Source organism: Xyrauchen texanus, chromosome 47 (genome assembly GCF_025860055.1).
Source record: "Xyrauchen texanus isolate HMW12.3.18 chromosome 47, RBS_HiC_50CHRs, whole genome shotgun sequence".
Lineage (NCBI taxonomy): Eukaryota > Metazoa > Chordata > Actinopteri > Cypriniformes > Catostomidae > Xyrauchen > Xyrauchen texanus.
Genome location: NC_068322.1, coordinates 18,328,293 through 18,348,165, shown reverse-complemented (window position 1 = coordinate 18,348,165; position 19,873 = coordinate 18,328,293). Strand labels below are relative to the sequence as shown.

The following is a 19,873-nucleotide window of genomic DNA, read 5'->3' as shown; positions in this document are numbered from 1 at the left end:
TCTGACAAGCCCGATCCAAATCCGATACTGTGTGTTAGACATAAAAGAACCATAAAAACACCATTAAAGTAGTTCATATGACTCGTGCATTTTATTTAAAGTCACTTGAAGACGTACAATATCTCTGTGAATCACAAAAGGCTGTTTAATAAGTAAATATATAAAATGCACGCGCAGCTCCAGCACATCAGTGAATGGCGCTGCACTGTTTACACACACTCGCAGCCTTCACGCGGTGTGCGATATTTGAGCACTACTCACAAACAACATTTCAGATGTAGATGCTCAATAGTGCAGTTCACTTATAATATGCATTTAGAACAGCACTGGAGGTGCATTTTGTTTTTGTTTTTTTACCAGAATTTGAATAAGAAGCGAATGAAACTACTGTTAACTTGCCCACAAACAGCCACTTACAGGACTTCCTGGAGAGTTCAGAATATTAAAGTGTGAGGGTTTCAAAGTTAAAGGTGCACAATTGAGATATATTACTATTATAATGTATTATTATTTATTTACAAATGATGATAATAATAATATTTAAGTTGAATGGGTTCCAAAAAATAACTGTGTGAATGAAAAGTGAGCTGATATCTTAAAACTAAATTAACAAAAAAAGAGATCTGAATCCTCAAAAGTCCAGATACAAGTTGAAATTTTTTTGCAAAAACAAAAAACAGCATAGTGCATAAAGATGTGTTTTCAACTGTGACTTAAATGTCTCAATCGATAAAAACAAATGAATATGAAGGGGAAGATTATTCCATAATTTAGGGAAAGACACAGAGAATGCCCAATCACCCTTGGATTTTTTTTATTTTATGCAATTTATTCTTTAGTAGACATTTGAAAACATTCAATTGATGTGCGGTCACTCACCTGATGCCAGCTGCATCCATCCGCAGATCTTATACACAGTGGCTGTACTGCAGAAGAAGAAGAGGGCGAAGCAGCCAATGCAGGACAGCACCAACATCATGGACATCCCAATGAAGAAGGATGCTGCTTTGAAGGCGCCAGATGGGATGGAGCCAAACTCTGTGAAGCTACCCTGGCACGTCAGGTCCCGGGACATACCGCTCCCTATGCAGTAGTGAAAGAGGCCGAAGTAGCCGGCCTGTGGAGTGTCCACGCCGTCCCCGATCCAGTAGGGCTGAGCGAAACATACCACGTTCACAATGGCGAAGAGGATGGTGAAGATGGCCCACAGGACCCCTATGGCACGAGAGTTCCTCACATAATTGGTCTGGTAGATCTTGGCTGCCTCTGTGGCTGGGAGCATTGCTGCAGATGTGCCAGGGATCATAGATAGAATCAGTGCAATATGGATTGAGTTTGGATTCAAATCCCCAATGTATTCAACCTGGACTCTCTGGATTCAGCTTGGATATAGGTTCTATCTGGATTCAGTCTGGATTTAAGTCCTCTCTGGATTCAGTCTGGACTCTGATACTCTTTGGATTCAGGTCCAATATGGATTCAGTATGAGCTCTGATCCTCTTTGGATTCAGGTTCAAATTGGATTTAGTCTGGAATCAGTCCCTCTCTTGTGTCAGGCCCAAAATGGATTCAGTCTCGACTCAGATCCTCTCTGGATTCAGGGTCAATCTGGATTCACTCTGGAATCAGTTTCTCTCTGGATTCACTCTGGAATCAGTTCCTCTCTGGATTCAAGACCAATTTGGATTCAGTCTAGACTCAAATACTCTTTGGATTTAGTCATTTAATATGGACTGGGTCCTCTCTGAATTTAGTTTAAATGTCTTATATATTCCTTTTGCTTTACGTCCTTTATTGATTCAACTTGGACTCAGGTCCTATCTGGATTCAATCTGGAATTGGATGCTGCCTAAACTCAAGCCACAGACAGTACAGCACACAGATGTCGCGACAGACTAAGCACTTTTAGTGCCAGATGTCACAGTGATTTGTTCAGCGTAGATGTGGGAGTCTGTCGGTGACTCCAGTGATGTTCCGTTCCAGCTCCCCTCTGATTCAGTCGCTATGCATCCAGCCAATCTCATTAAGGTGAATTAACACACTTGGGGCAGCAAGAGAAATGACTACGCTCACATGAAGAGCATGCACTTCAATGCATCAGCAACAATACTCCTAAAGAAAATGTCCGCATTAATATCAACTTAATGATGACGAATGAAAAGATTTGTAATGATCAAACATTAAAAGGGTGTGTACGCTTCTATATGTACAAAATAGTAAATAAAAACAGTAATCTACCGTATACAACCCAAGGCTGTTTGCAAGAGATTATAAGATACAAAGATCTTCCTCTGCTGTCGCGTTTAACAGGAATCTCTCACATTCAGACGACGCTTGGACTGCATAATTTTTGCGTCTCCATTCTTCTCGGATTCACGCGCACTTACTGTTGCAATACGCAGATATCAATATCCTCTCGTTTGTTGTCTTAATTGCGCACTAGCGGTCCATCCGATTTAATCCTATTCGTGCATAAGACACAATACACAGTGATGTCGTTTGACAGATGAAATGCTGAGGTGAGATTCGCACCGCTCCTGCAGATCTCAGTGCGACGCGCTCGTGAGGATGGAAAGCAGCGCTCCAGCGCACAGCGCAGATTTCTGGCACACCCGATTATACCCAGTATGCCCCTGTCACTCCCGTCTGCAGAGTAGAAGAGACACTGACATCACTGCAAAATACATTAGTTCTCTAACGTCATAAATCAATGTATATCCGCGCATTCAATGTGATCATTATATAGATGATAATTTTTTAACCTTTAAAATAAAATGAAAGAGGCGTTTGGCTTCAGAACACAAAGAACTACAAATCCCATGGCTGTATCCGGAAGTGACGCAAATGCATAACGCAAATACGTTGAGTGCGCATGGTTGCAGTGCAGAGCGCGAAAGAGGTGTGAAGTTTATGCTGTTGGATGTGGACACTGCAACTGTAAATAAAACTTTTAAACTCTTAGTTTGGTTAAACAACATGTTTTAAAACGCACTGGGATTTTTAAATGGTTGTGAACGAATACTGATGGGAATTTGTGTTTTGTTATGGTCAGATAATGCCTTTAACGCTGCTGTCTGCTGGTTATCCTGAGGACACAATGCGCTCTCTGACGGACAGACTGCCATGTAGAGAGACACAGGTCACTTCACTACTGGCACTCATGGGAGAGGTGAGATACTGTATCATTAAAACTTTATTGGACATGTGGACTTTTAGAAAATGTACTCCATTAAACATACTTTTCGCACTCATACTTTATACACACACACACACACACACACACACACACACACCATACAGTGGGCAGACCCCCTTAAATTTTTCACTCTTTGTTATATTGCAGCCATTTGCTAAAATCATTTAAGTTCATTTTTTTCCTCATTATTGTACACACAGCACACCATATTGACAGAAAAACACAGAATTGTTGACATTTTTGCACATTTATCAAAAAAGAAAAACTGAAATATCACATGGTCCTAAGTATTCAGACCCTTTGTTCAGTATTTAGTAGAAGCACCCTTTTGATCTAATACAGCCATGAGTCTTTTTGGGAAAGATGCAACAAGTTTTTCACATCTGGATTTGGGTATCCTCTGCCATTCCTCCTTGCAGATCCTCTCCAGTTCTGTCAGGTTGGATGGTAAATGTTGGTGGACAGCCATTTTCAGGTCTCTCCAGAGATGCTCAATTGGGTTTAAGTCAGGGCTCTGGCTGGGCCATTCAAGAACAGTCACAGAGTTGTTGTGAAGCCACTCCTTCATTATTTTAGCGGTGTGCTTAGGGTCATTGTCTTGTTGGAAGGTGAACCTTCGGCCCAGTCTGAGGTCCAGAGCACTCTGGAGAAGGTTTTCGTCCAGGATATCCCTGTACTTGGCCGCATTCATCATTCCCTCGATTGCAACCAGTCGTCCTGTCCCTGCAGCTGAAAAACCCCCCCACAGCATGATGCTGCCACCACCATGCTTCACTGTTGAGACTGTATTGGACAGCTGATGAGCAGTGCCTGGTTTTCTCCTCACATACCGCTTAGAATTAAGGCCAAAAAGTTCTATCTTGGTCTCATCAGACCCGAGAATCTTATTTATCACCATCTTGGAGTCCTTCAGGTGTTTTTTTTAGCAAACTCCATGCTGGCTTTCATGTGTCTTGCACTGAGGAGAGGCTTCCGTCGGGCCACTCTGCCATAAAGCCCCGACTGGTGGATGGCTGCAGTGATGGTTGACTTACTACAACTTTCTCCCATCTCCCGACTGCATCTCTGGAGCTCAGCCACAGTGATCTTTGGGTTCTTCTTTACCTCTCTCACCAAGGCTCTTCTCCCCCGATAGCTCAGTTTGGCCAGACGGCCAGCTCTAGGAAGGGCTCTGGTCGTCCCAAACGTCTTCCATTTAAGGATTATGGAGGCCACTGTGCTCTTATGAACCTTAAGGGCAGCAGAAATTTTTTTTTGTAACCTTGGCCAGATCTGTGCCTTGCCACAATTCTGTCTCTGAGCTCTTCATGCTGTTCCTTTGACCTCATGATTCTCCTTTGCTCTGACATGCACTGTGAGCTGTAAGGTCTTATATAGACAGGTGTGTGGCTTTCCTAATCAAGTCCAATCAGTATAATCAAACACAGCTGGACTCAGTTGAAGGTGTAGAACCATCTCAAGGATGATCAGAAGAAATGGACAGCACCTGAGTTAAATATATGAGTGTCAAAGCAAAGGGTCTGAATACTTAGGACCATGTGATATTTCAGTTTTTCTTTTCTAATAAATGTGCAAAAATGTCAACAATTCTGTGTTTTTCTGTCAATATGGTGTGCTGTGTGTACAATAATGAGGAAAAAAATGAACTTAAATGATTTTAGCAAATGGCTGCAATATAACAAAGAGTGAAAAATTTAAGGGGGTCTGAATACTTTCCGTACCCACTGTATATAAATAAAAACTATGTCCAAAAGTGTATATACATGTATAACAGAAGAAATGTAATTTTTCAGGAACATAAACATTTATGTTTAATAGCATTTTGTGGTGGAACAACATACAGGGTCGATATACAGGGTCACTATCGATTATTTTGGTAATCGAGTAATCTAACAGTTTTTCTGATGATTAATCAAGTAATTGGGAAAATTATTTAAAAACTCAAGTTTTTGAGGTGAAGTCACATTTGGTTAAAATGCATTAATTAGCCTAAGTTTTGATGTATTTTACGATTGAATAGCAAAAACAAAACAATTGTTTAACTAAAGCCAACAGACACCCAAAGCAGATCTATAATATAAAAAGATTTATATTCAGAGATTGGCTTCTCCAGGTGTGCCCAACTTTTTAAATGCAAGTGCTTCTTTTTCTTTAACTAATTCAACATGATCTACCCATTTCTTTATTTGTTTGTTGTTTTTTTTAACAATCACTTGCATGCATAACACAATACAATATTCACAGTATTCATACGAGATAAAACAATGCCTTAAAATGCCAAACTTGTTACTTACCGTGTTAAACGCCCTTAAGCATCTGGACATTCAGTTCCTTACTGAGTAAAAACTTAATGTCACATGTGGAGATAGCCATTTCTTCCTCAGGTAAGCCAAAGTTTTATATTCCATCTGTGGGATGCGAGACGCACAGCTGTTGCTTTAACAGTAGACTTACGTTGATCTTTGACTGACAGCATACAGACCTGCGGTTTTATTCAGTAAAGTATAGCTGCAAGCAGCGATGACGAGCTCAAGCAACTTGGGTCCATTTCCCCATGGTGGCTTTCGTAAACAATGCAAGGTGGACACATGCATTTGGCATTATTCTAAAATTTACATTTATGCATTTGGCAGACGCTTTTATCCAAAGCGACTTACAGTGCACTTATTACAGGGACAAACCCCCTGGAGCAACCTGGAGTTAAGTGCCTTGCTCAAGGACACAATGGTGGTGACTGTGGGGATCGAACCAACGACCTTCTGATTAACTGTTGTGTGCATTAGCCCACTATGCCACCACCTCTCCTATAAATATAAGAAGATTATTTTAAAGTCTGTTGTAAGAGCAACACTGTGACTCAAAATATTCACATCCATGTGATTAGCCCCCAAGTCTAAACATCTAAATTTTTATCTAAATCACACATTGCTCACAGAAGATATGAGACACTTTCTGTTTCCCATTTTTCGCCATTAATTTAATGCCAAAATGGCCGACTTCCTGTTGGGTGTAGCTAATAACTATAAGTAAGAAAGTTGGCCAGCTTGATGGGAACTATATTTGTACCAATTTTGGTGACTAGGTGAAAATGGGGGTGCTACAGAGGCTGGCTTACAAGGCCATTTTAAAGGGGGCGCTACAGAGCCCCCCCCTACAAACCTATGCGTACAATTTTGCCTCGCCCTAATGGCCAACGACTCGGTTTTCATGAAATTTTTAATTGCCTCAAAATCACCCAAATATAGGAAGAAAGGAATAATAACAATTAATGCATTGTCATGGCAATAGTATTTAAGATATCAAATATTCCTTGACAATTTTACATCAGCAGTGTCTTGACGTTATTCTAAATAATTTTGAAGCAATTTATGTAAACGTAAGAAGACTATTTCAAAGTCTGTTAAAATTGTCATACTTCTGCTGCTAGTTGGTGGTGCTAAGACAATGACCCATATTAGATGCTTCCATGTGATCGGCCCCCCATTACCAAACATACAGCTGAATTTTCATAAAAATCGCACATGCACACATAAGATATAAGGCATATTCCTTATCCCATATTCCTGTTTCCCATTTTTCTTCATATTGTATTGCTTCACCATGGAGACAACATTCAAAATATAAAAAATTTGTTCGGAATTTAGCATCTACGATGTTGCACAAATTTGTTGACAGTCACATGAATCCACTAGGAGTATTTAAAAGTTTAGAGCCTATGATTTTGTGAAAATCCAAAATGGCCAACTTTCTGTTGGGCAGAGCTAATGTCTGCGAGTATGAAATTTGTTCATCTCTGTGTACTGATTTTGGTGACTGTAGGTGAAAATGGGTGCTACAAAGCCCCCCTTACATGCCTTTTTTTCATAATTTGATATTTCTATTCACACTTCAGTCATGTCTCAAATGTAATGTTTTCATGAATGCTTTCATTGACAAGTTTGTCTCTTTGGTAACCAAGTACACTAATTAAAAATAAATTAATCTTTTGTTTGTTGCAGAATTGTTGGTCATAGTGGAAATGACGACTGATAATCATAATATGTAAAAATATAAAAAGGTTTCATACAATTTTGAAATGGTTTATATTTATTTCACTCTTTGTTGAAATGATCATTGTTTTAAAAATGTTGTAGGCTAATATGTATATGATGGATTTAAAAAATGAGATTGAAAGACTGGATCTAGGATTAGTCTAAAAACATTTATGTCAGCTTGAAAAAACATGTTATGTAAGTTTCAAGTCTTTGTAATAGGTTAAAGGTTTTAAAGGGCCTTCAGACAAATAGTAGTTTAAAAGAATTAAAGCTAGCATGTTTTAAGCATGTAGCTAGGCATTGGAAGCATGTTTTACTGTGTTGCTAGCACGTTTTAGCATGTCAGTAGTCATTGCAAGCATGTGTTAACGTAGCCAATCATTGCTAATGTGTAGCTAGGTGTTTATAGCCCATTTTAGCATGTAGCTAGCATGTTTTTAGTCATTGCAAGCATGTTTCAGCATGTAGCTAGGCATTACTAGCATGTAGCTATGCATTGGTAGCATGTTTTAGCATGTGGCTAGGTGTTGCTAGCATGTCCCTAGGTGTTACTAGCACATTTTAGCATGTATGTAGACACTGCTAGCATGTTGCTAGGCATTGCTATGATGTTTTAGCATATATCTTGCATGTTTTTGCATGCTTTGGTAAAATGTTTCCTAGACCATTTTAATACGACTATCAAATCTGACAGTTTTAATAAAAATCAACACTTGGGACAAAAAGTTAGAAGTTGAATATGCACAAATATATGAAGGTTTTGTGCATATTTAATTTCTATTTGCATACTTTTAGTATGTTGTCAACTTGTCCTAATTATAATTGTTTTGTCAACAGCCAGATCAGTACAGTTATCCTTCAATCTTCATCTATGGCCATAGATCAACTGGAAAGAGCCATGTGGTGCTCTCCATCATGAAGGACCTGGAGGTAAGATCATGTTAAAAAAAAAAAAAGCGGTGGTTTATAATCATGCACATCCAACTGTAATACCCACAAGTACTTTCTAGATTTGTGTGAAATATACATCAGACGGTCACTGTGGGCATATGTTCCGAGACTATGCAGGTTCGAAGTTGCTTCTATAATAAGTGTATATTGCTTTGAGTATAAGTGTTTCTAAAATTACTTCTTACATATGGATTAGAGGCATTGATTCTAGATTTATGGTGGTCTGTGTGTTTGTTTTTTCAGATTCCCCATGCTTCTGTGGACTGTGTGGAGTGTGTCTCTCCCGGGCTTCTTTTTCACCAGGTTTTATTGGCCTTTTTTGGCCCAGATGCTGCGGCATTGCTGCCCCGCTGTCCGTCTTTGTCAGACTTTGTGCGGCTTTACAAACAGATGAAAGATCATGCCACTCAGACACGCTATATAGTGAGTTGCATTATAATACAGTCCTTTAGATCCTGTTAAAGGATTCGTATCACTTATGAACAAGCATTTGGATTTGTATTGTTGTTCTTTTCTGTTTTAGGATATAAAATTAAATTAATTAACTGCTCATTGTATAATGAGACTTAATGATGTGATGATTAAAATGTTGCTATTGTGCAATATGAAATAAGTTTATGCAATGTTCCTGTAGATTCTGGACAAAGCTGAACGCATGAGAGATATGGATTTCAGTCTGCTTCCTGTTCTTCTGCGCCTCCAGGAATTGGTATTAACTCATGTTTACTTTAATGCTTTACTTTATCAGAAAGAGGTTTACGTCTGGTTTAATAAACACTCTGCCATTTATATAGGCCTATGTCTGACAAGAGATATAAGCTCTGTTAGGGGTCTTAAAGGGATAGTTCACGACAAAAATGAAAATTCTCTCATCATTTACATACCATCCCAAATGTGTATGACTTTCTTTCTTCTGCAGAATACAAAAGGAGATTGCAGCTCTTTAGGTCCAGACAATGCAAGTGAATGTGACCAAAACTTTGAATCTCCAAAAAGCACATAAAGTCAGCATAAAATAACCAATAATACTCAAGTGGTTTAATCCATATCTTCAGAAGCGATTTGATTGGTGTGGGTGAGAATAGATCATAATTTAAGTCCTTTTACTATAAATCTCCACTACTGGACAGGGAAGAGAAGGAAAAGAAAGAATGGAGGTATAGAGGAAAGTAATAAATAAATCATACTTGCACAACAGCCCAGTAGGTGGCAAAATGAATGAAGAGAATGCGAATCTCCCAAAACAAAGAAGAACTCTGTCTTCTCGTGAACACGTGACACACTTAGGAGGGCTGGTCGAAAATTGAGATTTTTAATAAAAACTGATGGATCTGTTTCTCACCCACACCTATCATATTGCTTCTGAAGACATGGATTTAACCAGTGGTTTTCAACCAGGGGGGCGGGGCCCACTTGGGGGCATCAGCAAAGTTCCAAGGGGGCCACAGGATGATTAAAAATAAAAATAGTAACTTGTTGTGAAAAAATGTAACTTAATTGAAATACTAAAAGCCATGTATAAAGCCCAAATACAAACTGACATTTTCTGAAACTTTGGAATCTAGTTGTGGTGGGAGGGGGTCTTCAAATATTATCTTGTCTTTGGGGGACCTCGAAGTCAAAAGAGTTAAGAGCCACTGGATTAAACCACTGAAGTCGTTTGATTACTTTTATGCTGCCTTTAAGTGCTTTGTGGAGCTTCAAAGGTCTGGCCACCATTCACTTGCATTGAGCTGAGAAACTCTTCATTTGTGTTCTGCAGAAGAAAGAAAGTCATACACACCTGGGATAACATGAGTGTGAGTAGATGATGAGAGAATTTTCATTTTTGGGTGAACTATCCCTTTAGGTTTAAGAATGGAAAGTTTTCTGCTATTTTTGAACAACAGAACTTTATATATTAGTATTATCTTTCTTTGTATTTTTTCTTTTAGCTGTTAGCAGTTGTTGTCATGCAGTACAGAATGTAAACTCTTGATTATGGACTTAATTAACTCACTCTGTGCCAGGTTGATGATAATGTGACAGTTATCCTGCTCAGTGAAATCGTCTGGGAGAAGTTTAGGCCCAACACCGGCTGCTTTGAACCTCTGCTCTTTCATTTCCCTGACTACAGTAAAGGTAAGAGGGGATAAAAGATCTGTAATAATAACCTAGTTTCCATCAACTTTTCACACTGTTGTGATCTCGACGAAGTGAAAATGATAAAAATAATTTTCCAAAATTTGCCGTTTTCTGCCTGTTTACATTCAAATTGCCTTTTATCGATAAAAATTGTATGCGTGATGACATCATGCTTAAAAAAAGCACTTTGTCGTATATGTTTTGGTTTATTGCTAAATAAATCTGCCCTTAAGCTGTTTCCATACAGAAATACACAATGTTTGTGTGTATCACTAATTGTGTACCTTTCACATCACAGATGTCCCAATTATTTCCTCTGAAGTTTTGGTAAAATGGGGAGAGTATTGAAACAATTCATTGACATTAGACAGCTTACTGTCATTTTAATTTTACAAATAAATGCAATCAGGAGAGGAGGAACTGCAATCAAAAGGGAGCAGTTGCCCTGTAGGACTGTAATATTGGTCTTGATGTTGCTCCTATCGCAGGTTGCCACCGGTTCTGACCTGAAAGTGGATCGGTATGGCCCTGTTCAAGCTGGCAACCTGCACGTAGTAGTGGGGGAAACTCTCAGTCTTAGTATAAGGAACTTCCACTGATGTGTATATGCTGTGTTCACAGCTTTGAAGAAAAATGTATGTGGTGTAATATCAGGGTTAATGTATATGATAAATTCCTGATAATCAATAGGCTATTTAGAACAATCATCTAATCTAAAGCATCACCATCACAACAGCATTATGTCCCACATATTTCTCCAGTAACTTTTAACAACCAACTAATCTTGATTGCCGTCTAAAATTAGTTTTAGCGTCATAATGCAATTTACATTTTCTGAAGAAGCTCAGCAAATGTGATCAAATGTAAAGAGGGTTCGATTTATAAATATTTAAATGTTTTAAATTGTTCAAAAGCTAATTTTCTGAATGTGAACTCCACATTAGACAAATAGTTCTGATAGTTTAGTCTTAAAAAAGTCTAGTACATTCTGAGAATGTCATTCAGCCGACTTTTTCATCTACAGAACAGGGTACGGATAATTTAAGTTTGTGCATAGAAAAGGCAATTATATAGACCTAACAATATACATTTTTTGTTTGGTCATTTATTTTAATTAATACGGGGAATTTTGCCGGCATTTTTTCCAAAAGTTAGCTTAACTGATTGAATTGGGCTTTAAGTTAGTGTTCCTAAAAATCACACTGATGTTTTTCTCCTATTGTGGATTTATTTTTTATTTAAAACATCTTGTCATAATTATCATCAAATTATGTTTTGTGGGCTAATTCTGTGACTGTCGTCTATTATGTTGAATAGTGTGGAAAAGAAACTGTAATAAATAAACAAATGGCTACCGCGATTTAAATTAATTGCAAAGTGTGGCCATTCATTTGTTCTCCGTGCACTTGTCGATAACAAGTGCATGATACGAGATATTTGTGTTGGCACTCTTTAGCTTTAGATCTGTGCAGGTATGCCATTAAGACCAATCCATAATCATTGTCATGATTAACACAGGCTAACGATTGGTGTAAATTCTGTCATGTGACATTATATTTGACATTTGTTTTTTTTTTTCAACAAAAAGTTTTTCCAAACCATTTTTTTGTGACATTTGAAGTATCGGCATAGTTTATGCACTAGAGTTAAATGGAAAAACATTATGTTGACACTTTCCATCAGTTTTATAGGGAAACTTTTTGATTCGCTACACGTTTTGTCGCAAAAAAAAAAAAAACTTGGATGGAAACTTATTAAATGAGGAATGGGTATCAAATTAAGCTTTGATTAGACATGTACTGCATAATCTAGCACTAACAGACCAATCAGACAGTCAAACTGGTCATAGGTTGATTGATTTGATATTGTATGTTAGATTTCACTTCTATAGAATTGAGATTACTGTATTCAGGCATGAAAGGAGTGATTGAGGACATGTACACTGAAAAAAACTCTTGTCTGGTCCCTCAGCTGAGCTAGTTCAGATCCTGTCTCAGGACCATCACCCATCCTACACTCCTGAGCTCTATGCCTCCTACATCAACATACTACTGGGAGTGTTTTTCTCTGTGTGCCGTGATCTGAGAGAGCTCCGGCACCTGGTGAGATCACAGGCAACCTTTGTCTGAGTCTGCAGTATTTAACCAAGCAGTTAGTTTGTAGCAGATTTTATGGCCATAAACCAAAGAGTGCTTTTGCTGCTTTACCAGCCTCTTGAAGATTTAATGTATTTATTCTAACCTATTTATTTTAAAACAGGCTGCACTGAATTTCCCCAAGTTCTGTGAACCCCTGGAGAAGGAAGAGGGTAAAGTATTTAAACTCAAGACAATTGAGTGAACCTTCCAATAAATAGGTCACGGTTTCTTTGTTTCCATTAAAGGGACAGTACACCAAAAAAACATTTCTTTAATTTTTTTTAAAATCTACTCAGCCTTATGTTGTTCAGAATCTATATGATGTTTCTTAGTGTGGATATTTCTGTGGAACATACAGTTATTTATCAGAATGCCCAAGCTTGTATATGTGAATTGGGATTGGGGTTGTCCAGCTCTAAGAATGGCAAAAACATTACTATTACTATGAAAATAATCTATTCTTGTGTGGTATGCTCTAAGTCTTTTAAAGATATGCAATAGTTTTTATTTGTTTTTTAGTAAGGAAAAGACCGAAACCCAAGGCATAACAAGTTAACACATGCAATAAATTAAATGACTAACAGAGGTGGGTAGAGTAGCCAAAAGCTTTACTCAAGTAAAAGTACAATTACTTAAAAAAAAAATAATAATAAAAATAAATACTACTCAAGTGGAAGTAAAACTTTCACATGAATGGATGTTTACTCTCCTATATTCCAGTACATGATACACATTTATCATGCATTATGGAATGATTAATAATAATACTATTAATATTATTGTAAATAATTGAAATTGTCCTCATTCACCACCATGTTGTTCCAAAACCTTGTGACTTCTTTCATCCATGCATCAAATTAAACGGATAGTTCACCAAAAAAAATCGTGCCATCCTAGATGTTTATGACTCTTCTGAAAAACAAAAATGAAGATTTTTAGAAAAATATTTCAGCTCTGTTGGTCCATTCAATGCAATGAATGATGACCAGAACTTTGAAGCTCCAAAAAGCACATAGAGGCAGCATAATAGTAATTCATATGACTCCAGTAATTTTCAGAAGCAATATGATAGATGTGATTGAGAAACGGATAAATATATATATAACTTTATAATATATAAAGTCTTTTTTTACTATTAATTCTCCTCCCTGCCCAGTATGTGGCGATATGTACAAAGAATTGAATCTCTAAAAACACAAGAAGAATGTGAAAGTTGAGATTTATTAGTAAAAAAGGATTTAAATATTGATTTGTTTCTCACCCACACTTCTCAGATCCCTTCTGAAGACAGATTTAATCAGTGTCATTTGAACTCCTTTAATGCTGCCTTTATCTGCTATACTAGCAGAGCTGATATATTGTTCTAAAAATCTTTGAGTTCAGGGTGATTAAATAATGCGAGAATTTTCAATTTTGGAAAAATTATTGCTACAGTTGTTAGACAAAATGCTTGGCTTAATCATCATTTATTTTAATTGCATGTTGTTGTTGTTTTTTTTTTTTTTTGCCCCCTCCATATTTTGAAAGTGAATGGTGACTGAGACTGTCACTCCCTAACATTCTGTCTAACATCTTTTGGGTTCCAAAGAATGCAGAAAGTTTCATGGGGTTGGAAGTACATGAATGCGGGAAATGATGATTTAATATTAATTAAAAGCTGAACTATCACTTTTAGGACGCTTCTCAAATTTGGATGAATCTTTCAGTTAGAAAAGAAGTTTGGAAACCTTTTTCTAGTTCACAGCTGTTTACGTCCTGTGTGAATTTAGTTCAGTGATGGTCCTGCATTGTCAGCATTGAATTAATGTAGATAATTAGTTCTGTGCTCTAAGGGTAAATTGCACCTTATCTCTGTGTTTTGAAGCACGTTGTCCATAAGACAAAGCTGCCCGCATCTTTCAAAAACCGTGCACGCACCAACCTTGCACGTGCAGAAATGCTCACAATTGCGATCGGCAGGGCAAAACATTTGCACGTAACGTGGATGTTTAGAAGGAGTGGATGACATGGATGTTTACAGTAGGCACAGATAAGTTGCAGTGCTGATATAATAATGTAAACTTAGAAACTGAGGTCATGAGTCCATAGTTACAGATTCACGCTGTAAATAAATGAGGATCACATGACACAGACAGTCACAATTTGTAAAATTTACCTCATCGTGCTTTAAGTTGGAGCTGCAATTTTAATCTTGAAATATATTCTTGTCTTGGTGAAAAATTAAGGCATTGAATGGAGTGAATAAATGTTTGTCTTACATGCTTGCTGGTGTAGTGTTGACCATGACTCGAGTAAAGAGTCCCGTTCAAAAAATCTCAAATTACGCATTTATTAACACTTATTAAATTAAAATCAGTAATATAACGACAGGAACTTTACACATTGTAACAAAGTAAAAGTTAAAAAAATAATCAGAAATTTACTTGAGTAAGAGTGAAAAGTACCTACCATAAAACAGACTCATAAAAGTAATTTTTTCCCAAACTGTTACTCAAGTAAATGTAACGGAGTCCATGTAGCACGTTGCATTTACCATCTCTGATGATTAAGGGCTGCTACATACTCTTATGCAATTATGTGATCGCAGATGCATCTTGCAACTCAAGATCGATTTCATGCATTGATGCATTCTGAAATGTGTCGGAGCAATAACCCAACACAAGTACATGTTGCAATCAAAACGTTGCCACAAGTAGTGTTATTGCACGATTAGTGTTAACTGTCCACTTCTACGGTTAGTTTTCTCTTTCAAGTCAACTACTGTCATGATGGAGCAACAGTTTGAAGATAATATTTCTGAGCAGGTAAGTTAGTCAAAATATTTGTAGCAACTTACCTGAATAAGAACACATCCAGTTTAATTGCAAAGATGTTTTGAAAGTAACTCTACCGCCCCCCTTGAGTCTTGAAGTTTGTTACCGCCATAGTAACGCAAGAATGAATGAACAACTGGACTGCGCTTTGGCATTGTGCATTCACATACTTGTGTTGAGAAGGTTTAGGCCTTAACACATTATTTATTGTTTATGCATTTATTCCATTTGCCATTACAGTATATCTGTTTGATTCTGTCTTGTGTAATGTCTACAAACTCATCTGAACCATCAGAGCAAATGATCAAACCTATTTATTTCACATAGCATGCACTTAATCTCTAGGATGTTTTGTTTTTCCCACAGCCAAAGAGAGTGATATTCACAAGTTATGGAGAAATATTGAGCCCCATCTGCAGAGAGCCATGCAGACGGTTTACCTTCGAGAGGTGTCCAGGTCTGTTAGTTAGTGCTGTGTAATCCTTGTAAAGTCTTCACAGCTGATTTGAGGCTGTGCTTGAGTTGTTTTCTGAGAAATGTGTCATCTCAGTTGATGAGTGTGTGTTTGTGTTTACTGCAATCAGCATCCAATGGGAGCAGCAGCAGATGGACGAAAAGGAGGCCACGACCCCCAGAGGTACACACACAAAATCTACAAAATCAGACGGGACAGCAGAGCCCTTGGTCACGCACACACAGGCCATCTGCTGCCCCTGCCAAGTGCTGCCAGGACATGATAAAAAACTGGGTCCAGTGCTTTTCCTGGAAAGTCTGCCAAGATTTCTACTTATATTGGCCCTCTCACCACACACACTAGCTGATGTGCTATCCTGATGATGACTTAATTTAATAGTAGTGTTTGATATGCAAGCACATGATGTCATTGTGAAATGTGCACTACTATTATTATTGCTCAATGCTCATACTTACGGTTTGGGTCTTGAACAAGTATTAAACTTTTCTTGCATCGACATGAAGGATATGTGAAAATAACAAAGAATAGGAATTAAATATTACATGTTCTGAGGAGTCCCAACCCTTCTACAGTATGTCGCTTTTATTATTTCTGGATTGAGTATTTAAATTCAAAGTTTTTAAAGAGTGTTTGGTCTCCAAAAAACTTTTATAAAATAATTGCCCCCTGGATTTAAAGGAATATTCCAGGTTCAGTTCAGGTTAAGCTTAGTCAATAGCATTTGTGGCATAATGTTGATTAGCACAGAAAATTATTTTGACTTTACCCTCCTTTTCTTTAAAAAAAAATTCAAGGTTACATTGAGGCACTTACGATGGAAGTAAATGTAGCCATTTTTTTAGGTTTTCGAGGCAGAAATTTGAAGCTTATCATTTTAGTAAAGCACCTGCATTAATTATGTATTATTTGATCTTTAAAGTTATTTAAATTGTCGTATTTATGGTCGTTTTAGTGTTAACGGTGTTATGTCGTCATGGCAACAAAGTTGTAAAGTTGGACAACTTTACACAGAAAAGGTTAGTAATCGATTTTATCACACCAAAATCATGTTAACACGCATATTGTTTATGTTTTGTGGCTATACTTTTGAAAAAGTGAGCATTCTTATTTTTACGGATTGGCTCCATTCACTTCCAATGTTACTAAGATTTTTTATTTATATGATTTTATATGATCTAATTTATTTATTTATATTTTGAGGTAATCAACATGCCTCAAATGCTGTCAACTGAGCTTACCTTAACACGTAATATTCCTTTAATTTCCAGGGGCATTTTTTACATTTATGAGAGCTTTTTCTAAATATATTTAAAAAATATACTTTAATTCTTATATTCAAATACTTAAACGTTAACTAATTTGCATACGGTCTCAATTTTAATTAGATTAAGAATAAACTAACTACCCATCAAATTAAGTCAATATGAAATCATGTTTTTATGTGATAAGTAATAACTAAACAGAAAATTAGGGGTGTAACGATCCATCGATCCAATAACCAACTGTAAGGGGGGTTAAAGTTAAAGGAGGCGGCGAGAACCGGCTTAACAATATAAATTATGATTAATGATAAACTTAACCAAAAACACAAACATAACCACACACTGGTTATGCGTAATTCTCTCTCTCTCTCTCGAACTGTCGTCACCATTTTTTTTAAGATGCACCTTTATTTGAATACTCTCATGCCAGACTTTGAAGTATTGGCAAATATTGGATCACAGGCCAAGAGAATCAACCCCTACTTAGAATAGAATGTTAAGAGCTATATCAGATGTTCTAAAAAGAAACTTAACCATTTTAAATTTCAGGGGCATTTTTGCCACAAACCCACTTTAATTTCTGTCCCTGGTGCGCTATTTGTTTTCTAAGTGTCCAGATTATTGCCTGGCAAAAAATTGGTAGAAAAACAACTGGTAGACTTGCATGAAAGAGGTATCTGAGCCATGTTTAGTGACATGGGGGTGGGCTCTTTTGGCTTTCACTTGGAAATACCCTGACAAACACCCAGGAGAGCCTTGCATTGTTGCAGAAAATATAAAAATCGAGTTTATTTTAACCAGTTTCTTGCTCTTTTATGAAAGAAAACCAATGAACTTGAAGTTCTAGTGGTATTTTGTCCTTGTTGGATTTTCTTTTATTGCGTGATAAAAATTTCTTTATGAATTCTCATTTCTTAATTTGTAAACAAATTCTGTTCCTTGAAATATAGACACTGATCTTCCTGCCTCTATAGGTCTATCAGCCCATGCTCACATAGAGCTGCCTTATTACTCCAAGTTTCTTCTGATTGCTGCTTATCTGGCATCCTATAATCCTGCCCGCACAGATCGACGCTTCTTTGTCAAGGTCTGACTAATGTGATCCCTTCTTTTTTTCCAACATGACTTTTTAGTTTGTAAGAGGATGTCTGTTTTTTGATCTCAGTGGATCTGAATGTACTGCCATTAACTAATCTGATTACTGAAGAATGGCTCTTTCCTTTTGTCACAGAGTCACGGGAAACTAAAAAAGACCAATTTCTTGAAGAAACATGAGAAGGTGAGGGATTGCTACTTATTCACTGTTCATCACTCCTCTTGCATAATCTCTCCATCTTTCTCTCTGTGCCTTTGTTTTCTCAATTTCTGTTTGTCTCCTGCAGACTAGTAACCATCTGTTAGGACCGAAGCCTTTTCCACTTGACAGATTGTTGGCCATATTTTACAGTGTGGTTGACAGCAGAGTTGCACCTACAGCCAGTATCTTTTCACAGGTAGTTTAATAAATCAAATGATGTGTTTTGGCACATTATCATGTTTTAGGTAAAGCTACTATATCATTAATATTAGTTAGCTCAGATGGGGTAATTTAATATGGTTTATATTCATTCATTGTGGCAGCAAAAAGAGATTTTCACTCATATTAGACACTTGGTGGCAGTGTTTTATCTTTTAATTTTCATGCTAGTTATTGATAATGTAATGCATTTTCCTGAATAAATGAAGAGCATGAATCAACCTTATCCAAGTTTATGAAGTATGGTAGACAGGAGTGTAACAATTTGCTGAGAAATATCAGGGAGTTTTAAAGTTGTGTTTTCCAGGCCTGAAAAGTAAAACAATGCAACCAACCTTTGAAAGTCATGGAAATTTCCATTGTAAAAATATTTATTCCTATGCATCATCTAGAAGTTGCTCTTTTTGACTGCAGTCTCTATGAAATTGTTTAAAATCCTTAACAAGTAATCACAAACAACTCGAAATTCATCAGTCAAAAAGAGTGGGAACCCTGTATCTAGCACAGTTTACTTTGGAAGACAATTTTGCAGTCGAGAGGTGTGATTTGGGCTCCATCCTGAACAGAAATTGTGATTTGATCAGTTTTGGTGTGTGTTTACAGATCACATCTCTAGTTACTCTGCAGCTTCTCACTCTGGTGGGACACGATGACCAGCTGGATTCTCCCAAATACAAATGTGCAGTATCACTGGACTTCATTCTTGCGATCTCCAGGTGTGTGAACGTGATGGTCTCAGGTTGTTAACAGCTATTTTAACTCACACTTTGATTACCAGTTTGGTGAAATTTGTGTTTTCTTCATCCTAGAACTGTAAGTTTCGATGTGGTAAAGTATCTGTATGACTTCCTATGAGTCGGTGTACATAAAGCAGGCCTCTGAATGGACAAAGCACTTGGAATTACTTGGATGGACAGCAACAATGTTCCAGAAGCCTGAGATCTACTCTTTCTGCATTTATTAGTCCAATCCGGTGATACGTTGGGAAAATAAAGTTCATGCGAGAGACTGAAAAAAGGATTTGGTTTGTTGAAGGGTGGCAACTTGAAGTTGGTCCATAAAAACAAAAACTGAATTATTTGTTATAATAATGTGTCTTTTTTCATGTGTCTTCAAACCCGTTTAATTATTATACATATACTGTAATGAGTTAAGGGTGGTTTTGCACATAATATTTGGATTTAAAGTGAACAGGAGGGGCTCTGAAGTGTGCTTTGCTCAAAATGTATTACAAGAGTCAGTGAAAGCTACAAGCCCTACTTTAGTCATTGTTTTTATGAAATACAAACCATGTACAGTGGATATAAAAAGTCTACACACCCCTGTTAAAATGCCAGGTTCTTGTGATGTAAAAGAACGAGACA

General features: G+C 37.2%; 2 protein-coding genes across 2 annotated transcripts in view; one reads left to right on the top strand and one right to left on the bottom strand.

Annotated features, from left to right (window-relative positions):
• Nucleotides 1-2,730, bottom strand: part of lhfpl3 (LHFPL tetraspan subfamily member 3) — a 47,484-nt gene extending 44,754 nt beyond the window's left edge. Inside the window, exons 1-2 of the mRNA XM_052120524.1 lie at nucleotides 2,239-2,730; nucleotides 880-2,112 (exon numbers count right to left, since the gene is read on the bottom strand). Of these exons, the coding sequence (XP_051976484.1) occupies nucleotides 880-1,306 (427 nt within the window). The 5' untranslated portion in view covers nucleotides 1,307-2,112; nucleotides 2,239-2,730. The remainder of the gene's footprint in view (nucleotides 1-879; nucleotides 2,113-2,238) is intronic.
• A 131-nt stretch (nucleotides 2,731-2,861) lies between these two features.
• orc5 (origin recognition complex, subunit 5) lies at nucleotides 2,862-19,841 on the top strand. The gene is made up of 15 exons (XM_052120979.1): nucleotides 2,862-2,937; nucleotides 3,053-3,169; nucleotides 8,068-8,160; nucleotides 8,425-8,604; nucleotides 8,816-8,890; nucleotides 10,191-10,302; nucleotides 12,277-12,407; nucleotides 12,565-12,613; nucleotides 15,623-15,713; nucleotides 15,841-15,893; nucleotides 17,968-18,080; nucleotides 18,225-18,272; nucleotides 18,376-18,486; nucleotides 19,113-19,225; nucleotides 19,319-19,841. The coding sequence occupies exons 1-15, from the start codon at nucleotides 2,911-2,913 to the stop codon at nucleotides 19,362-19,364; spliced, it is 1,359 nt and encodes a 452-aa protein (XP_051976939.1). The 5' UTR covers nucleotides 2,862-2,910; the 3' UTR covers nucleotides 19,365-19,841.
• The last annotated feature ends 32 nt before the right edge of the window (nucleotides 19,842-19,873 follow it).

Bases quoted from the DNA above. Each gene is read 5' to 3' on its own strand.
- orc5 (XM_052120979.1), top strand. From the start codon at position 2,911: ATGCTGTTGGATGTGGACACTGCAACT. The intron at 3,170-8,067 runs GTGAGATACTGT...TTTTGTCAACAG, and splicing joins TACTGGCACTCATGGGAGAG to CCAGATCAGTACAGTTATCC. The intron at 12,408-12,564 runs GTGAGATCACAG...ATTTTAAAACAG, and splicing joins TGAGAGAGCTCCGGCACCTG to GCTGCACTGAATTTCCCCAA.